The sequence below is a fragment of the Pygocentrus nattereri genome, chromosome 1, assembly GCF_015220715.1.
Source record: "Pygocentrus nattereri isolate fPygNat1 chromosome 1, fPygNat1.pri, whole genome shotgun sequence".
Taxonomy (NCBI): domain Eukaryota; kingdom Metazoa; phylum Chordata; class Actinopteri; order Characiformes; family Serrasalmidae; genus Pygocentrus; species Pygocentrus nattereri.
The window spans coordinates 1850132-1869709 of record NC_051211.1 but is presented as its reverse complement, the minus strand read 5'-3'; the positions used below and the strand labels follow the sequence as shown (position 1 = coordinate 1869709).

The window sequence follows — 19578 nt, the reverse complement described above, 5'->3', positions numbered from 1 at the left end:
ACATCACACAGAGTCAGTCTCATATTCACTTCACTGTGAATAATAAAGAAGGTGGTGTTTAAAGCACGTACATATGCGTAGCCTCTGCAGATTTCTAGCCTGTGTCCTAATCCTAACCCTAACACTGTAGACAATCAACTGAGTTTCTCCAGATAGTTATTTTTTTAACAATTGGAACCACCATAGAGCCTTACTTTGGAAGAGAACTATCAGACATACAAGCCGGATTCAGGAAAAGAACGAGAGGAAAGGCAAGGAATCCACAAAGGAAGTAAACGTGTTTCATTGACTAAAGTAAAAGTTTAACCACACAAGACTATAGAATATCTTATTGGAAATGGTCTCTTAGTCTTCTAAAGAGGAACCTTTACACTGACAACAAGTCATTACAGACAATGGGCAAACAGACTGGTTCCTCGTTGGCAAAGTAGTAAGACTCTGTCCCCATTCCTGTTCAACCTGTTCGCTTTTAAGAAAGTCTGAGCTCCGAAATCGGCCCTGTATTGCTGCATCCTGCGAGCCAGACAGTCTCTTTATTCCACACTGACTGCCTCAGCATGACTTGAGTGATGCAGCAGCGACTCTACAGCTCACGACAGCCGTTCATACACAGCGTCTGCACTGAGCTGTTCAGCAGAACTACAGACTGGAAATTTTCACAAGTTTGCAGAAGTCACACACAGTCAGTCTCACATCGTCCATTTGCTGCAAGAATAATGAAGATGGTGTTAAAAGCACATATGTTTGTTTACCCTCTGCACATTTCTAACTTGTAAACACTCAACCGAGTTTTTAAACGATTTGTACGCCTGTAGATTCTTACACTGGAAGAAAATTGGCAGATAGGTAAGCCGGATTCAGGAAAGGAACAAGAGCAAAGCTAAGGAATTTCTGAAGGAAGTAAGCATGCTTTTCACTGGCTACAGTAAAGGTTTCAACTACACAAAATTATGGAATGTCTTCAGGAAAATGGGCTTTCAGTGTTCTAATCAGGAACCTTTATTTAGATCATCAAGTCATTACAGAAAATGAATAAACAGACTGGCTCCACATTGGCAAAGTAGGAAGGCAGGGCTGCCAACCATCCCCATACCTATTTAACATGTATGCAGAACAGAGCTTGTGAGTGGAAGCAGAATGTTGTGTTTTTGCTCGGAGCATCTTTTTTTAATAAAGTCAGAGTGTCGGTCTTCTCTCTTGCTAGGAAATCGCCCCAGTGTCGCTACATCCTGCAAGCCAGACGGTCCCAGACTGCCTCAGTGTGACATGTAGCAACTACGTACTGGAAGTTTTCACTGATCATAAGCTCTACAGACACCACACACAGTCAGTCTCATATCATTCATTTTGCTGCCAGAATGATAAAGAAGATGGTCTTAAAGGCACATACATTTGTTTACCCTCGTCAGATTTCTAACCTGTGATTGTTCTGTCGTTTCGAGAAAAATAACAGGGTGATCCACCCCATTTTCATCCTCCTGGAGTAACACAGCTCCAGCCCCAACCCCACTTGCATCCACCTCCAATTTAAAAGGCTTGGCAAAATCAGGGGCTCCAAGCACAGGAGCAGAACACAGCAAGGCTTTAATATTGTTGAAAGCCTCTTGGCATACAGGTGACCAACTGGAAGAGGATGAGGGACTCAATAAAGCAGTCAGGGGTTCAGCCACAGTAGAAAAATTCCTACAAAAACTGCGGTAATAGCCAACCATCCCTAAAAACCGCTGGAACTCACGTCTCGCTTTGGGGGGGGGGGCTGAATAATGGCTGTCATTTTCTCCTCCAGAGGTCGGACTTGTCCGTGACCAATCTCTTTACCCAAGTAGGTTATAGTAGCCTGAGCAAATTCACATTTGGCTAGATTCAGTGTTAGATTGGCCTCTGCCAACCGCTTAAAGACTGTTTCCAGTGAATCCAAGTGGCCTCTCCAGGACATGGACCATACGACTACGTCATCTAAGTAAGCAGTACAGTTGGGAACATCATCAAAAACAGTATTTACCAACCTCTGAAAAGTAGCAGGTGCATTTTTGAGGCCAAATGGCATAACAGAGTATTGTAGGAACATGTCAGGAGTAACAAAGGCTGACAACTCAGAAGCTCTAGCAGTTAAATGAACTTGCCAATATCCTTTTAGCAGGTCCAATTTAGTCACGAAATGAGCAGAACCAACATTATCAACACCGTCGTCAATCCGCGGCAAAGGGAATGAGTCTGGAATTTAGTTTATGGCATTTAGTTTCCTGTAATCTGTACATGACCTAAACGTGCCATCAGGTTTTGGCACTAGCAAACAAGGTGAGCTCCAGGGACTAGAACACAACTTGGTACAGGTAACTTATGCTCCAACAAATATTCCACTTCTTTACGCATTATTCCCCGCTTTGTAGCGTTAACCCGATAAGCACGTTGCTTTATTGGATGATTTGAATATCATGGTGAAGAACACTGGTTTGTTTTGGTACATCACAAAAAAGAGATGGATACTGGGTAATCAAGGCAAGGGTCTAGGCTTGGGTCTCACTCACTCGTAGCCGGTAAAATAAACGGCACAAACACGTCACATGGTACGCGTCCTCTAACGATGACTGACACTGCAGCCAACCTTTTCCAGGCCAGACACGCAACAGTGAGCGAATATCGGGGAACAGAAAACCCGGAGTGGAGTTGGAGTGCAGTGATTAAATGAATGCTTTTAGCAAGGAGTGGAATATTTGCCACTCCAGTCCACTCACACACTCTGATGCTGAACATGTAATGAGAGAAGAAGGACTGGAGGAAGATCATTGGTGATTCAAGACTGGTGGAAGAATCATCAATAACCTTGAAACTCAGCAGAAAATCAGGAAGACTTGAAGCCCTTGTGAGGAAAGTTCAGGAAGAGAGGGGAAAAGCTAAACTGGGACTTCAGCTCAATATGAAGAACACAAAGCTTATGATAACAGAACCGGCCACTGAGTGTGAAGAAGTGATGGGCAGCCTTTGCCTACAAAGCAGGCCTCACTTCTCATTTGAAACCCAAAGGATGACCAATTGTGTCAGGAAGGGGCTTTTTGGCTGATATGCAAATTGAACAGAGTCCATTGTTTTTGTTTGCGGGTCAATGACAAATAAGGTTTGTCTTTGTCAGATTGTCTTAAAATTACAATTTTTAAAGATCTTATTCTAAAGGACATGATATACATTTTATATCTGCATATAATTTTGCATTTAGTGAGTTTTATCAGATCTTTTAATTGCTATTAATCTGTGCTGGTCTGCTTGCACCACCTGACCGACTGCTTGCGCCACCTGACTTTTCAGACTAATTTCTTATTAAACAGGCATTTACTTTGATGCTCGTGTAAACCTTTGTCTTTACCTTTAAAGGTTTTTGTCTTTGGGTTTTTGCTTACATTCTATCAAATAAATAAACATTATTATTATTGTAATAATAGCAGGTTCTCCTGAGGTCAGAACACCTGACATGGTAAACTGAACTAAACCGCTCTAACCACAACACTTTTACTGAATTTCTGATCTTGGTGTTGCACCATGAAGGTCACTTGGGGTCTTCTATATGACGCAATAGCCTGGCCTCTCTTTCATAGAAGCGTGCCAAAGTAAAAGTCCCTTGTTTTTGTTTGTGCTGCCTGACATTTGAGGGAAGTAAGAACTTGCAGACAGAGGTTTTTCAGTGAGTTGAGGTCTTTAAAAGTTTTGAGTATGGGTTTTTATTTTAAAGTTTTCAAATATAAATTCATGCCAGACTTTTAATTACAAATGTTATGATTAAATTCCCTTTTCTCAATCAGCATATATGGTTGGACAGTTGCACCACCCGACTTTCTTAGACTTTTGGAGGCAAAAAGAAACTAAACTGAATTTTATATCGATGCATTGAAAATAGCTTCACATAAAAGAGGTATTGTTGAATAATTTGATGTGTGTATTTATCTAATTACTGTTTGTCACCCAGAGACACCCACAGGAATTTAAGCTTAAGTGACCCTTATTAGTCCCATAAGGGGGAAATTTCACCTCTGCATTTAACCCGTCCGTGAAGTGAAACACCACATATACACTAGTGAATACAAACACACCAGGGGGCAGTGAGCACACTTGCCCGGAACAGTGGGCAGCCCAATCCACGGCGCCCAGGGAGCAGTTGGGGGTTAGGTGTCTTGCTCAAGGACACCTCAGTCCTTGCTGTCGGCTCTGGGGATCGAACCGGCGACCTTCTGGTCACGAGGCTGGTTCCCTAACGTCCAGCCCACGACTGCCCCCAAGTGGTTAAGTGGTTAAACAACGGCTCAGTGGCCAACAGAAAACGATTCGGCCTGAAAAATTCTAAAGAACTTTTCAAGGTGTAATGTCATGAGCTTTCTCATCATCCCGTTGTTGTTACTGTGTGCATAGCAGGATTGACTGACCAGCTAACATTTAGCTTGATAAGCAAAAAAGTTGATATTTTAATGTCGATTACTGTTCATTATTTTTTAAACAGCCACTTAATTTACCATGTAACAAAGAAAAGGAAGCCCAGCTGTGTTTCTGTTATTATGTTGGTGCTGCGAATCAACCACAGTGTAAATTTCATGCGCACAGCAGACCGTTCAGTTTTTTATTTTGATGTAATTGATTACTCGTTTTCCTTCACATCAGGGTACTCACCCACAAAATTACTCCAAATGCCCATCACTAAAATGCAATCTGTGGTCCTTTCCTGTCCTCTGTTCACATGCCAGAGGAATAGTCATGCTACAGAGTTTGCTAGGTGTGAAAATTTCCATCAAGAGGAGGGCAAACCCATTGTCCACTCGTTTACAAGCACATAGGAAGTGACCGGTGCTCATAAAGCAGCCACAGATGAGACTATTCTCCACAGAAAAGCACTGACCATTTAAATAGGATGCAGCAACACATGAGCCTGAGCTCACCAATTAACGTTCTCTGGAGAGAGTTGGAGTGATCCAGAACTGACCATCCAACATCAGCACCTGATCTCACTAACGCTCTATCAAATCCGCACAGCAATGTTCCAACATCTGGTGTAAAGCCTTCCCAGAAGAGTAGAGGCCATTAAATACTTATGTTATGAATATCTACTTCAGCGTCCACCACTAGCTGCTAGTAAAATGTACTTCATAGATATCTAGAACATTCTTATGGTCTTTGTTCTTTATCTGTACTCTTAGACAATGTGGTTCTTTACGGATTCTATAATAAAAAAGGGTTCTATACGGCACCAAATTGGGCTGTTCTGTTATGTTCTCTGCATGGTGAAATGGTCCTTCAATTTGATGGAGAATGTGTTGTATATGGTTCTAGATAGCACGAATTATGAATTATTTAGAAAAAAATGAATTATTTAGTTTTGGTCAAATATTTGGCAAATTATGTAATTATGCTAATTATTTGTTTATGGAATAATAACTATGCGTTGTGATTTATTTCTTTTACATTCAAGAGAGACCACATACAGAGAACAGACGCCTGCATATTATAAAGCACATAAGATTACTGCTTATTTGCTGAATTTAACTTGGAAAGAATAAACTATAACATATATACTAACTAACTAACTAACTAATTAACTAATGAACTAATGAACTAACTAACTAACTAACTAACTAATGAACTAATGGACTAACGAACTAACGAACGAACGAACAAACTAACTAACTAACTAACTAACTAACTAATTAAGTAAAGAACTAATGACTTAACAGACTAACTAACTAACTAAGTAATGAACTAACTAACTAATGGACTAACAAACTAACTAATAAACGAATGAACTAACTAACTAACTAATTAATGAACTAATGGACTAACAAACTAACTAATAAACGAATGAACTAACTAAGTAACTAACTAATGAACTAACTAACTAACTAACTGACTAAGTAACGAACTAACGAACTTACTGACTTATCTACTTTACTGATCCTGTTGTTTTTCAGCTGATCAAGTCTGTAAGCTTTGATTGAACCTCAGATCTTAATGATAATAAAATATCTCCACTTGTTTCCGAACACGAATGTTATGGATTGGAAGTTTAGATCCGGCGCTTTCTGCTCCGCCTCTCCTCCTGGTTGGACGAGCTCCGAGTCAGAATAACTCATAGTAAAGGTCCTGTGTGCTTTTCTTACTGCGGGAGGAAACTAATGTCTCTCCTCTCTTTTTTCTCTTTGTCTCTCTCGCTCTGTTTACCTTATCGCTCCTGCGGCTCCCCAGGAGGGATTTTTACTCGTACCCTTACTATCCGTAAGTGAATCTCCATCCTTTTTACCGTTCTTTACCCATCATCCTCCGCTCCTCCTTTGTTTACCTCCAGTCTTGTAAGAGATTAGCTGGGCTATCTGTTCTTCATCCTCCCTCGTTCTTCTTCATTCCCTGCTCCCTCTTTCTATCATTCCATCGCACTTTTCCACTGCTTTCCCATTCATTCCGTTTGTCCATGACCCTCCTCTCCTCTCTCCAGCAAATAGGGTTCTATGTGGCTTGTAACAATAGCAGAACCCTTTTTTGGTGCTTTGTATAACCCCTTCCAAAAAAGGTTCTATATAGAACCATCTACAACACATTATCTATCAATCTGAAGAACAATTTCACCGTTTCATCGTGCAGGTGGTTCTAAACACACCAGAAAAGCCCACATTGCATGAGTAAAAGATTCTTTGCATCGTGAAAAGGTTCTTCAGATTGATGGAGAATGTGCCATGAATGGTTTTCTATGGAACCTTTTTAAAAAAGGGTTCTGTATAGCACCAAAAAGGGTTCTTGTCTTTTTACAAGCTTGACATTGTACCAATAGAAGAACCCTTTTGGGTGCTATATAGAACCCTTTAATCATGCAAAGGGTTATTTAAGTGTTCATGGTTCTGTATAGAACCTTTTAATAACCCGTAAAGAACCATCTGCACTTCACTAGGCTGAAGTTCACCAGCTTTTTATTGGAATTCGCCATTCCACCTTAACTGCCTTAATTTGCTGTTCCACCTTAAATGATGCATCAGTCAAGGTGCAATGGCTGCTTATTTACTAGCGTCTTGTTGGAATTTGCCATTCCACCTTAACTGCTGACTATTTAAGGAGGAATGGCTTCTTATGCACCAGATTTTGGACCAGATATTGGAATTTTGCATTCCACCTTAACTGCTGCATCATTTAAGGTTTAATGGCAAATTCCAACAAGAAGCTGGTGAATAAGAAGCCATTAAACCTTAACTACTACATCACTTAAGGTGGAATGGCAAATTCCAACAAGAAGCTGGTGAATAAGAAGCCATTAAACCTTAACTACTACATCACTTAAGGTGGAATGGCAAATTCCAACAAGAAGCTGGTGAATAAGAAGCCATTAAACCTTAACTACTACATCACTTAAGGTGGAATGGCAAATTCCAACAAGAAGCTGGTGAATAAGAAGCCATTAAACCTTAACTACTACATCACTTAAGGTGGAATGGCAAATTCCAACAAGAAGCTGGTGAATAAGAAGCCATTAAACCTTAACTACTACATCACTTAAGGTGGAATGGCAAATTCCAACAAGAAGCTGGTGAATAAGAAGCCATTAAACCTTAACTACTACATCACTTAAGGTGGAATGGCAAATTCCAACAAGAAGCTGGTGAATAAGAAGCCATTAAACCTTAACTACTACATCACTTAAGGTGGAATGGCAAATTCCAACAAGAAGCTGGTGAATAAGAAGCTATCGTCAGCTCTGCTTCCATTTTCTTGCTTCTTTTATTTTTACAGAAGGAAGAAAGTGAACATGAACAAAGCAGCCATGACCTATCGTCAAGAGAAGAACCGAAAGCTGGGTTCTCTGGATTGCAGCACGGCCGATCAGAGCACGCTGCAGCAGGACGAGCGCACCACGCATACCTTCATGGATACACACAGCTGCAGCGCCAGGAGTGAGTAGACACGAACGCAGGTCCTTCAGAGTGAGCGCAGTAAGAATAAACCGCCGTGTGGGATTGTGTTCGCTGACCGTACAGAATCCTACACACCTTCACCGCAAACTGCACTCTGTGCGTGGAACCATGTGAAGATGTTCCACGTGTTCCGCCCCGTTAGCTTGGGAATAAAGCCAAAGCCCACACATTGTATCTCCTTGTTTCAGTGTGTGCTTTTAACAGGGTTGGGATCATATCTGGTCAGCGGTGGTCTTATGGTGGTTTCCACTCTTTTATTTAAACCCTAGTCAAAGCCGCCTTAAAGCCATTCCCTTTATTTTTCAGAGGATGTTTGTGAGGAGACCAGATATAAAAACAGTGCACTTACAGAAGAAAGACGAGAAGAGAATTAAGAAGCACGTTATTAACCTGGTTTCTACAGGTTTTTACTGTTTGTTATTGTTGCTTTATACACAATATGTAACACTAGAAAGTAAAACATGAGATAAAAAATATAAACTATCCATTACAAAAATGTACAATATAAAGGATTATAAATAAATAAATAAAAGCTAAAATATTTACTATTTATTAACATTTATTAATGTAAGTATCCACTGGATAATGAGTGAGTTTCCAAAACTGCAGTTTAGACGTATAGAAATCTAGCTAAATTACTGAACTGCCCAACTTAAATGATAACAATTAATATATATATCTACACACACTCACCAGCCACTTTATTAGGTACTGCTAGTAAAAGGTTGGACCCCCTTTTGCCTTCAGAACTGTCTTAATTCTTCATGGCAGACTTTCAACAAGGTGTTGGAAACGTTCCTCAGAGATTCTGGTTGGTTATTTGAGTTCCCGCTGCCTTTCTATCATCTGGAACCAGTCTGCCCGTTCTCCTCTGACCTCTCACATCAACAAGGCATTTTCGTCCACACAACTGACCGCTCACTGGATATTTCCTCTTTTTCGGACCGTTCTCTGTAAACCCTAGAGATGGTTGAGCGTGAAAATCCCAGCAGATCAGCAGCTTCTGAAATACTCAGACCAGCCCGTCTGGCACCAACAACCACGCCACGTTCAAAGCCCCTTAAATCCCCTTTCTTCCCCGTTCTGATGCTCGGTCTGCACTTCAGCAAGTCGTCTTGACCACCTCTAGTTGCGGCCGTGTGATTGGCTGATCAGCTATTTGTGTTAACAAGCAATTGAACTTAATTGTACCTAATAAAGTGGCTGGTGAGTGTGTCTGTGTGTATATATATGTATGTATATATAATCACTGACAGCAAAATAACAAAAAGTAATTAATTCTAAATAAGCAACCAATCATGTGAACAACATGCAGATTGTCTTGTAGGCTACAGTGGAGCCTTCAGAGAGTTAGATGGTCACAGCTGTGCAAAGCCGTCTTAATAATGACGAATATCCAACAATAAAGCCGAACAAAAGCATGTCTGATGTACGACATACGGCGGTACGGGACCGCAGGCGGGAGCGGGACAAAACAGTCCTGCGCTGAAGGGGTTTGATCACTTCAGATAATGGTCAGCCAGCTTCTTTGAGGAGCTGAGGCTGGAATAAAGGCGAAGAACGACACAATGAACACGGCTGAGATCAGACTGAGCCGTTCCGGCTTTGGTGCAACTTTCGGTTAAATATTTGTGTTCTGCTTTTTTCCGACGTTGAGAAATGAGAAGCTTGTGCTTAATGGCTGTTTTGACTGTAAATGAAATGAATGAAGGTGCTCTGACTTACACAGTAGTGTTCCTGCTATATGAACCTGTGAATGATTCACTGAATGGCACTAGAGATGAGATTTTGATCTAAAAACATCTGTGAGTTTGGAGGCGAGACATAAATAATAAGCTAATGGGCTACAAGGGATGGAAAACATTGTTATAAATCACTTTCTGAGATTTTTAATTAAAAACGGGCTCCGGAATGGATGAATTCCCGCTGAGTTTTTGTTACTGTCAAAATAAAATTTCATTTTTTTTGTATTTGTTCCTCAAACCAGCTACTTGCAAAAGCATCTTAGCAATCTTAAAATCTTAGGACTAAGTTCTTCAAGAGTGAAAGGATTGGTTCTATTTAGACCCATGGGTTCTACACAGAACCACTTGCATGCTTAAACGGTTCTTTGCGTGGTGAAATGGTTCTTCAGTTTGATGGAGGATGTGTTTTGCATGGCTCTGTATAGCATCAAAAAGGTCAAGTGCTTGTTCAGATTGACGGAAAACATGTTGTAAATGGTTCTATGCAGAACCTTTTAGAAAACGGTTCTATGTAGCTCCAAAATGGTTTCTGCTATTGAATAGAACCCTTTTTGGTGCTATACAGAGCCATGCAAAACAAATTCTCCATCAATCTGAAGAACCGTTTCACCATGCAAAGAACCCTTTAAGCATGTAAATGTTTCTGTGTAGAACCCATGGTTCTAAATAGAACCATTCACTTTATCCAGAAGCATCTTGTTTACAGTGTACTGTAAAGTTGTCTACACTCTTGGCTTGGTGAAATTGGCTTGGTGAAATTCTCCATTAATCTGAAGAAGCACTTCACCATGCAGGGAAACATTTACGCATGCAAAAGGTTCTTTGGATGTTCATGGTTCTATATAGAACATCTTAGACATTTTAGAGTGTACTAGATAGCATAGTTCTTAAAACAAGAAAAAATGTCTGTCAATATAGTGAGATGAATCACTTAAAGCAAGCGAGTCTGGGTTCTCCAGGGACTCTTCACTGAAAACAGTGGATCTACAAAGAACCGTGAACACTTAAAGAACCCTTTGCATGCTTAGATTATACAATGGCTCTTCAGGGTGAAAGAAAGTGTGTTGCATGTGGTGGTATATAGCACCGAAAAGGGTTCTGCTGTCATTGTGATGTCAGATATAATAGCAGAACCCTTTATGTTGCTGTATAGAGCCAATACAATACGTTCTCCATCAATCTAAAGAACAGTTTCACCATGCAAGGAAACGTTTAAGCCTGCAAATGGGTCTTCGAGTGTATATGGTTCTAGATATAAGCATTGTTTTTAAAGAACCCGGGAAGAACTGAGTGTAATGAACTAATAATAAGTCTCATCATGAGAAATCGGAGTAAATGGAAGTTAATCTCACTTCCCAAAGTAGCGTATTTATCGTTTAGATGTGGGTAATAGGCTCATGAATATTCACACTTACTCATAAACACATCCACCGCAGTTAAACCCTCTTACTGGCTTCAGCAGGTCTTGCTGTCACTCCAGCAGCGTATTGACGTTTTCCTCTGCTAACCTTTCCTCTTCCGTTATTGCTGAGTCCCCCTCGCCGTCTAATGGAATGCACTCCAGATTCATTCCGATCGGCCGCGCTGCCAATCACGCCACTCCTCTGGTTTTGGGAACATAAGCGTTTCTCGGGGAAGCTCGCCGTCTGCCGAGGCTGATGAGATGCGGGTGGGTGTGTGGGTGCAGGTGTTGATTCAACTTAAAGTGCTGAACTGCGCATAAACACAGGGATTAGGCTGCGCGCGCTCACGCAGGCCCACGAGTTGTTTGCATTGAAGAGCCACCCGGCCGCCGCCTGACACAATCTACAGGAAAATGATATTTTTTTTTTTTAGATACGTTTATTTTCCAGTACAAGCACTTTCCATTATTCTCCGTCTCCGTCGTCGGTTTACGGTGTGTTTTTAGTTCTCTGCCTTAAACCCTGTGATTACGCTGCGAAATCCCACCGCTCAGCTCTCCTGCAGCCGCGTGTCCTTGTTTCTCGTCGGCTAAGAGCGTTTCTGTAGCAGGATTTTCAGGCCAAATGGTGCGTCTGCACTGAACTCAGCCCAAGTCTTTAGGCATAAGCATTTAAAGCGTATTAATAATGACAATTAATATCATTAATATCGCTTTCACTGTTACTGAGCAGCTGAAAGGGGGATTCCTCCAGGGGTCTAGCCAGAGAACCTACACAGGTCTTCTGAGCTTATATGGAATGTTGATGATGGAAAATAGTGGAAAATCTGGAATAATGAGTTTTCTTTGGGGACTATTTTGCCGCACAGCACCCTGCATGTCTCCCTCCACCATGAATGGAGTTGAAGTTCTCTAAACTCTCATAAAACAGCGTCTCAGTCATCAGGCAGTGAATTCAGAACCAGCTCATGGAGGAACTGTATAACATGTATAACAACAATTGTGTGTGTAGAGTACTTAAATCTGGTGCACATACATACTGTAAATTCTATATATTGTTTTAAATTATTAGTAAAGTGTTTATTTTTACATAAATGGCTGCAACTGTAACAACTGCAATTTCCCCCTGGGATCAATAAAGGAATCTGAATCTGAATCTGAAACTTTCTGTAGGAGCTTTTAGAGGGACGTCTGGTTCCCATCACCACCACTGTGAGGAGCTTTTAGAGGGGACGTCTGGTTCCCATCACCACCACTGTGAGGAGCTTTTAGAGGGGACGTCTGGTTCCCATCACTAGGCTTTGTTAATTGGCTGACCAGCAGTGACCACAGCTGGAGCCGATCTTTCTGCTTGGCTAATCCTTCAGATATCCATCCTAAAAGCTCGATTACAGCAGTGAGAAACGTTTGAGTAATGAGTTAGGAACTGAGTTACGTGGTCCAGTTTCTACACATTTTCCACTCAATTCTATTCTATTCTATTCTATCCTCTATTCTATCCTTCTCTATTCTATTCTATTCTATTCTATCCTTCTCTATTCTATCCTTCTCTATTCTATCATTCTCTATTCTATTCTATTCTAGTCTATCCTTCTCTATTCTATCCTTCTCTATTCTATCATTCTCTATTCTATTCTATTCTATTCTATCTTTCTCTATTCAACCATTCTCTATTCTATTCTATTCTATCATTCTCTATTCTATTCTATTCTATTCTTTTCTATCATTCTCTATTCTATCATTCTCTATTCTATTCTATTCTATCCTTCTCTATTCTATCTTTCTCTATTCAACCATTCTCTATTCTATTCTATTCTATTCTATTGTATCCTTCTCTATTCTATCATTCTCTATTCTATTCTATTCTATTCTTTTCTATCATTCTCTATTCTATTCTATCCTTCTCTATTCTGTCATTCTCTATTCTATTCTATTCTATCATTCTCTATTCTATTCTATTCTATTCTATTCTATTCTATCATTCTCTATTCTAGTCTATTCTATAATTCTCTATTCTATTCTATTCTATTCTGTTCTATCATTCTCTATTCTATCATTCTCTATTCTATTCTATCCTCTATTCTATCATTCTCTATTCTATTCTATTCTATAATTCTCTATTCTATTCTATTCTATCATTCTCTATTCTATTCTATTCTATCCTCTATTCTATCATTCTCTATTCTATTCTATTCTATCATTCTCTATTCTATTCTATTCAGTATTGCCCTGCTGTTCTCTGCTGTCTGAAGTCTCTGTCCTGTAGCCAGTCTGTAGTTTAACGCTCTGTCTGTTTGTTTGTGTCTTTGTCCAGCTGAGCAGCGCAGCTCAGTGAACGAGTCCAGCAGTCTGCTGGGCGGATCTCCACGACGCCACTGCCGGAGGAAAAGCTCTCCATACCACACGGGTCAGCTGCACCCTGCGGTACGCGTGGCCGACCTGCTGCAGCACATCAACCAGATGAAGACCTCTGAGGGCTACGGCTTCAAGCAGGAGTACGAGGTGAGAACCTCCCCGTCTGGTCAAGCCGTATTTTACTGGACCAGCGTCATCAACCCTGATCAGATCCTGCTACTCCGATAGGGCTTTACTCTGTTTACACTGCAATGTTGTAAATGAACACCATCCACGACCTGCAGACTGCAGCTGGAAATAAACACCAACAGCCACATACACTGTCTGTGATTCTAGTGTTTTTGTGATTAAGGTAGCTTTATTGTGCCTTTTGTTAAACTGGCACCAAAATAAAAGAGAAAGAGGGGAAAAAAACGTTAAATTAGCCACACATGAGATTTTAGAGTGTGACTATTAAACACTGAGCTACAGCACAAAGCCTCATTTGCTTAAGTTAGAATAACCTGTATTAGAAAAATAAAGTATTACATCATGCGCTTATTAAACATGAAGTTATTTTAAAGTCAAATTAAAATGAAATCAGTAGTAATTTATTTAACAGGCATCATCACAAAGCAGCTTTACAGAAATCCAGGCCAGAGCCCTTAATGAGCAACGCAGGAGCCAGAAAAACTCCCTGAGAGGACAAGAACACGAAGAGAAACTCAGAAGGAGACATTATCTAGCATGAGGAACCACTGAGAGGAACCAAGACTCAAAAGAACAAACTCTCTAAGAGCATGAGGAAGAACCACTGAGAAGAACCAAGACTGAGCAGGAGAATCTCTTTAATAGCATGAATAAGAACCACTGAAAGGAATTAAGGCTCAAAAGGAGAAACTCTCTAAGATCCTGACTAAGAACCACTGAGAGGAACTCTGAAGGGGAACCTTTCTAAGAGCATGCAGAAGAACCACTGAGAGGAGCCAAGACTGAACAGGAGAACCTCTTTAAGAGCACGAGGAAGAACCACTAAGAGAAACCAAGACTCAACAGGAGAACATCTTTAAGAGCATGAAGAGTCACTGAGAGGAACCACGACTGAGAAGGAGAACCCATCCTCCTCCATTGGACCCTGGATAGAAGAACAGTGGGAGTTATGAGGATATAATAGATAAAGAAATGAATCTAAACGCTGGACAGACTAACCAGTGAAAGCCAGTGACAAACAGACTGAGAAACCTGGTGGGCTAGATGTTGTGGTAGATGAACTGGTTCTGAGCCGTGAAGATGGGTAAGGACCGTAACTTGGTGCAAGACAGGTGCACAACGTGTAGAACCGATTAGGAGTGCAGATCAGCCGTCACCTCTTATAACATGTTTTGGAGGAGAACAGGTGATGGAGTGGTCACTAAAGTCTCAGTGGAGTGCAAGTGAGACTTTCAGTCACAACAGGCGGGTGAGGGACGGGTAAAGGGCACAGGCGGGTGAGGTTCTCAGGCTGGTGAGGTTCTCAGGCAGAACAGTCAGGACATGTGGGTTAGAAATTTTGGGACAGCAGGAGGGTGAATTGTACCTGCAGGTTGCTCCATGGAAGTCAAGCGTACCACCAGATTACATTTAGATCAAACCAGACAGCAGGGGCACTCGTTCATTAATTAATTAATTAATTCATTCATTCATTCATTTATTCATTCATTCATTCATTCATTCATTCTTTAGGAGACGTAGTCAATCTTCAACTTCAGAGACACTTTCCAGCTATATTATGTTCAAAAATACCGTATTATAGTATTCAGTGTAATAGGACTCTAGACTGGGCCTCTTTACTAAAGAGAGTGGTTCTGTTTAGAACCATGAACACTCAAAGAACCCTTTCTAGGGTTATTACCATCAGGAAAGGTCTCTGCCTGGAAAATTTGAATGAATGTGCTGTAGACAGTCTATATAGAACCATGTTGAAAAGGTTTCTATATAGCACCCAAAAAGGTTCTCACGTTTTTACAAGCTTGACACTGTAACAATACAAGAACCCTTTTTGGCTGCTAAATAGAACAAAGGTTCTATGTAGAGCCTTTTTGAAAAGGGTTCTATATAACACCTAAATGGGTTCTTCTATTGTTACATGCTTTGCTTTACACCAGAACATTATAAGAACCCCTTTGGTTGCTATATAGAACCCTTTTCAAAAAGGTTCAATATAGAACCATTAATACTGAGAGAACTGATGGAGAATGTGTCATAGATGGTTCCATATAGAGCCTTTTTGAAAAGGGTTCTTTTCATGTTTTGCCAGATAGAACCTTGTAACTCCAAGCAGGAAGTGAGTTCTTAGGATTGGAAGGTTCTACTTGCATTTGACCTGTTCTAAACAGACCCATTTACAGGTTTGATAGGATTTTGATGTTGAACATTAAGAATAAATGAAGGGTGTCTGTAATTTTCAGGTGTTAGGAGAATGTTCCTTGTATCAGTTTTGCTATTTGGAATGCAAAACTGCCCAGAACGCATACAGAACCTTATAACTCCAAGGGAACTATGTCTGTTCTCTCAGAGAGGGAACTTTCCAGCAGGCCAACTCAAACGTCCTCACCTCAACTTTTATGTTTACTCGGAAAACCGTGACTCTTTCAGACTCTTTCAGCTCGTTACGTTCGTATTTGTATGCACATTAGAGCTCCTGAAGTGTGTCTAATACGTTGCATCTAATGCATTGATTTCAGTCGTTTTGGCTCCGTTCTGAATCTAAATTATTGCTGTTTTGGGAGTTGAAAGGCCTGCACTCTTTCCCATCCCATCATGAGGGCGTATCATTCTTTCACATCGGCCTCCTTCTAATAACTTCCACCGATAATATTAGCTTCATTCAGGGCTTTAATGACACAGCCACCCTCGCCTCCTCTCCGCTCTCCTCCCCCTCTCGCTTTCTTTTTCGATGCTCTTTCACCAGATTTTCCCTGCGGAATACAGATGTGCCGCTCGATTCATTAAGCCGAGCCCAGAGGAGGCAGATGAAAATCCCCCTGAAAAATCAATGGACAGGTTGCGTTGGCTCGCCTCGGTTTCGGATAGAGCTGCGCTGCGCCTGCAGGAGTAAACAGGATGGTGGTTTGTCAGCGGGAGAGCGGTTGCCAGGCTTCATTACCTGAATTTCCCCAGAGGGAGCCATGCTGCAGCCTCCGAGAAGTCGTCTCTGCGGGGCACGATGGGAGCAGAGCTGTAACGATTAATCAACATGTCGATTAGTTGGTGATGATGAGGATTATAGAAGAAGATGCGCTGTTTATTTAAAATAGCACTCGGTAAAGCTCTATGTACAAACTAGAACTCCTACCAACCGACCATAAACACACAGCTGAAAAGTGAACACATCATCAAAATTATGTTAAAATGAAAGTTACAGCTGCTGTTACTGATGTAAAAACGCTCAAATGAAACTCAAATGGAGTTTCGGTTTCAGTCTCCATTTCCCAAACGCTTTAGCCAAGCGCGATAACGTTCCTCCTCCTAATAAACAGACACACGTTCAGCTCCGCCCCCTCATTATTCACCACCATCACTGTAATATTTCATCATCAACATTAACACAGGAAGGTGATCAGAGGGGCGGTGGAGTTCGAGTCGGCAGCGTCTGAGATGTTTAAAACGCAGAGTTAGAAGAGAAAAATATCTCCCAGTGAAAGCCGCGTTTTACAGTAGGAATAAATGGAGCTCATTATGCTGGTAGTGAGCTACGCTGCCTGACTCAGCCGCCTCAGAACCAGAGAAACGGGCCTTAAACAGAAGTCAGGACCCTGCTGGGGTTCATCCTAAAGTCAGGACCCTGCTGGGGTTCATCCTGAAGTTAGGACAGGATTTAGGAGGTTTAGTCTAGTTAGGATGTTTGATTTTGAAGGGAGAAGCTGATATTCTGGAATAGATACTGAACTAAATTCAGTCCGTACTGAAGTCGTCATAGAGATCAGATTTCAGAGTTAAGATGTTTCTGTAATACGGACCCTCGTGCATAACTGGTACCGCAAAATCAATCAAGTTCTGAATAGCTCTGCCCCACGGCTTCAGTGTGACCACAGAGCACTGACAGCCATGTCATTCACCAAGACACTATGTAACTTCAGCTATTGTGGAATAAAATTAAAATCTAAAAAAGATATAAAATAATATCAGCTTATCTTATTGATGACCTGAAATGTTATCCTCTTACAATTGGTATCAGTGTCAGCCACAAAAATTTCAGTCAAGGCCAAATAGGATCATTATTGCAGAATATATTCCTACAGATTGCAGTACACTACATGAGGTGTAGGGGGCAATAAGACTACTTTTGCCTCGCTTTTTTGCACCACAACAGAATAATTAGTTTGTTCCACAAATGGAATTCCATATCGCCCCCTACGCTTCCTGTAGTGTATTACAGTCTGTCAGAGCGACTGTGTGGATCATATGAACATTATAGAGCTTTTTAAATGAAACAGTAGAAGCCGTATCGCCCCCTACGCTTCCTGTAGTGTATTACAGTCTGTCAGAGCGACTGTGTGGATCATATGAACATTATAGAGCTTTTTAAATGAAACAGTAGAAGCCGTATCGCCCCCTACGCTTCCTGTAGTGTATTACAGTCTGTCAGAGCGACTGTGTGGATCATATGAACATTATAGAGCTTTTTAAATGAAACAGTAGAAGCCGTATCGCCCCCTACGCTTCCTGTAGTGTATTACAGTCTGTCAGAGCGACTGTGTGGATCATATGAACATTATAGAGCTTTTTAAATGAAACAGTAGAAGCCGTATCGCCCCCTACGCTTCCTGTAGTGTATTACAGTCTGTCAGAGCGACTGTGTGGATCATATGAACATTATAGAGCTTTTTAAATGAAACAGTAGAAGCCGTATCGCCCCCTACGCTTCCTGTAGTGTATTACAGTCTGTCAGAGCGACTGTGTGGATCATATGAACATTATAGAGCTTTTTAAATGAAACAGTAGAAGCCGTATCGCCCCCTACGCTTCCTGTAGTGTATTACAGTCTGTCAGAGCGACTGTGTGGATCATATGAACATTATAGAGCTTTTTAAATGAAACAGTAGAAGCCGTATCGCCCCCTACGCTTCCTGTAGTGTATTACAGTCTGTCAGAGCGACTGTGTGGATCATATGAACATTATAGAGCTTTTTAAATGAAACAGTAGAAGCCGTATCGCCCCCTACGCTTCCTGTAGTGTATTACAGTCTGTCAGAGCGACTGTGTGGATCATATGAACATTATAGAGCTTTTTAAATGAAACAGTAGAAGCCGTATCGCCCCCTACGCTTCCTGTAGTGTATTACAGTCTGTCAGAGCGACTGTGTGGATCATATGAACATTATAGAGCTTTTTAAATGAAACAGTAGAAGCCGTATCGCCCCCTACGCTTCCTGTAGTGTATTACAGTCTGTCAGAGCGACTGTGTGGATCATATGAACATTATAGAGCTTTTTAAATGAAACAGTAGAAGCCGTATCGCCCCCTACGCTTCCTGTAGTGTATTACAGTCTGTCAGAGCGACTGTGTGGATCATATGAACATTATAGAGCTTTTTAAATGAAACAGTAGAAGCCGTATCACCCCCTACGCTTCCTGTAGTGTATTACAGTCTGTCAGAGCGACTGTGTGGATCATATGAACATTATAGAGCTTTTTAAATGAAACAGTAGAAGCCGTATCGCCCCCTACGCTTCCTGTAGTGTATTACAGTCTGTCAGAGCGACTGTGTGGATCATATGAACATTATAGAGCTTTTTAAATGAAACAGTAGAAGCCGTATCGCCCCCTACGCTTCCTGTAGTGTATTACAGTCTGTCAGAGCGACTGTGTGGATCATATGAACATTATAGAGCTTTTTAAATGAAACAGTAGAAGCCGTATCGCCCCCTACGCTTCCTGTAGTGTATTACAGTCTGTCAGAGCGACTGTGTGGATCATATGAACATTATAGAGCTTTTTAAATGAAACAGTAGAAGCCGTATCGCCCCCTACGCTTCCTGTAGTGTATTACAGTCTGTCAGAGCGACTGTGTGGATCATATGAACATTATAGAGCTTTTTAAATGAAACAGTAGAAGCCGTATCGCCCCCTACGCTTCCTGTAGTGTATTACAGTCTGTCAGAGCGACTGTGTGGATCATATGAAC

General features: G+C 41.2%; 1 protein-coding gene across 5 annotated transcripts in view; it reads left to right on the top strand.

Moving 5' to 3' along the window:
- ptprua (protein tyrosine phosphatase receptor type Ua) overlaps positions 1 to 19578 on the top strand; it is a 430978-nt gene that overhangs the window by 343255 nt on the left and 68145 nt on the right. For 3 of the 5 annotated variants that reach the window (XM_037540130.1, XM_037540134.1, XM_037540153.1), the window contains exons 15-17: positions 6220 to 6249; positions 7750 to 7910; positions 13393 to 13580. In XM_037540130.1, the coding sequence (XP_037396027.1) occupies positions 6220 to 6249; positions 7750 to 7910; positions 13393 to 13580 (379 nt within the window). The remainder of the gene's footprint in view (positions 1 to 6219; positions 6250 to 7749; positions 7911 to 13392; positions 13581 to 19578) is intronic. The other 2 variants (XM_037540149.1, XM_037540143.1) reach the window with 1 other exon arrangement.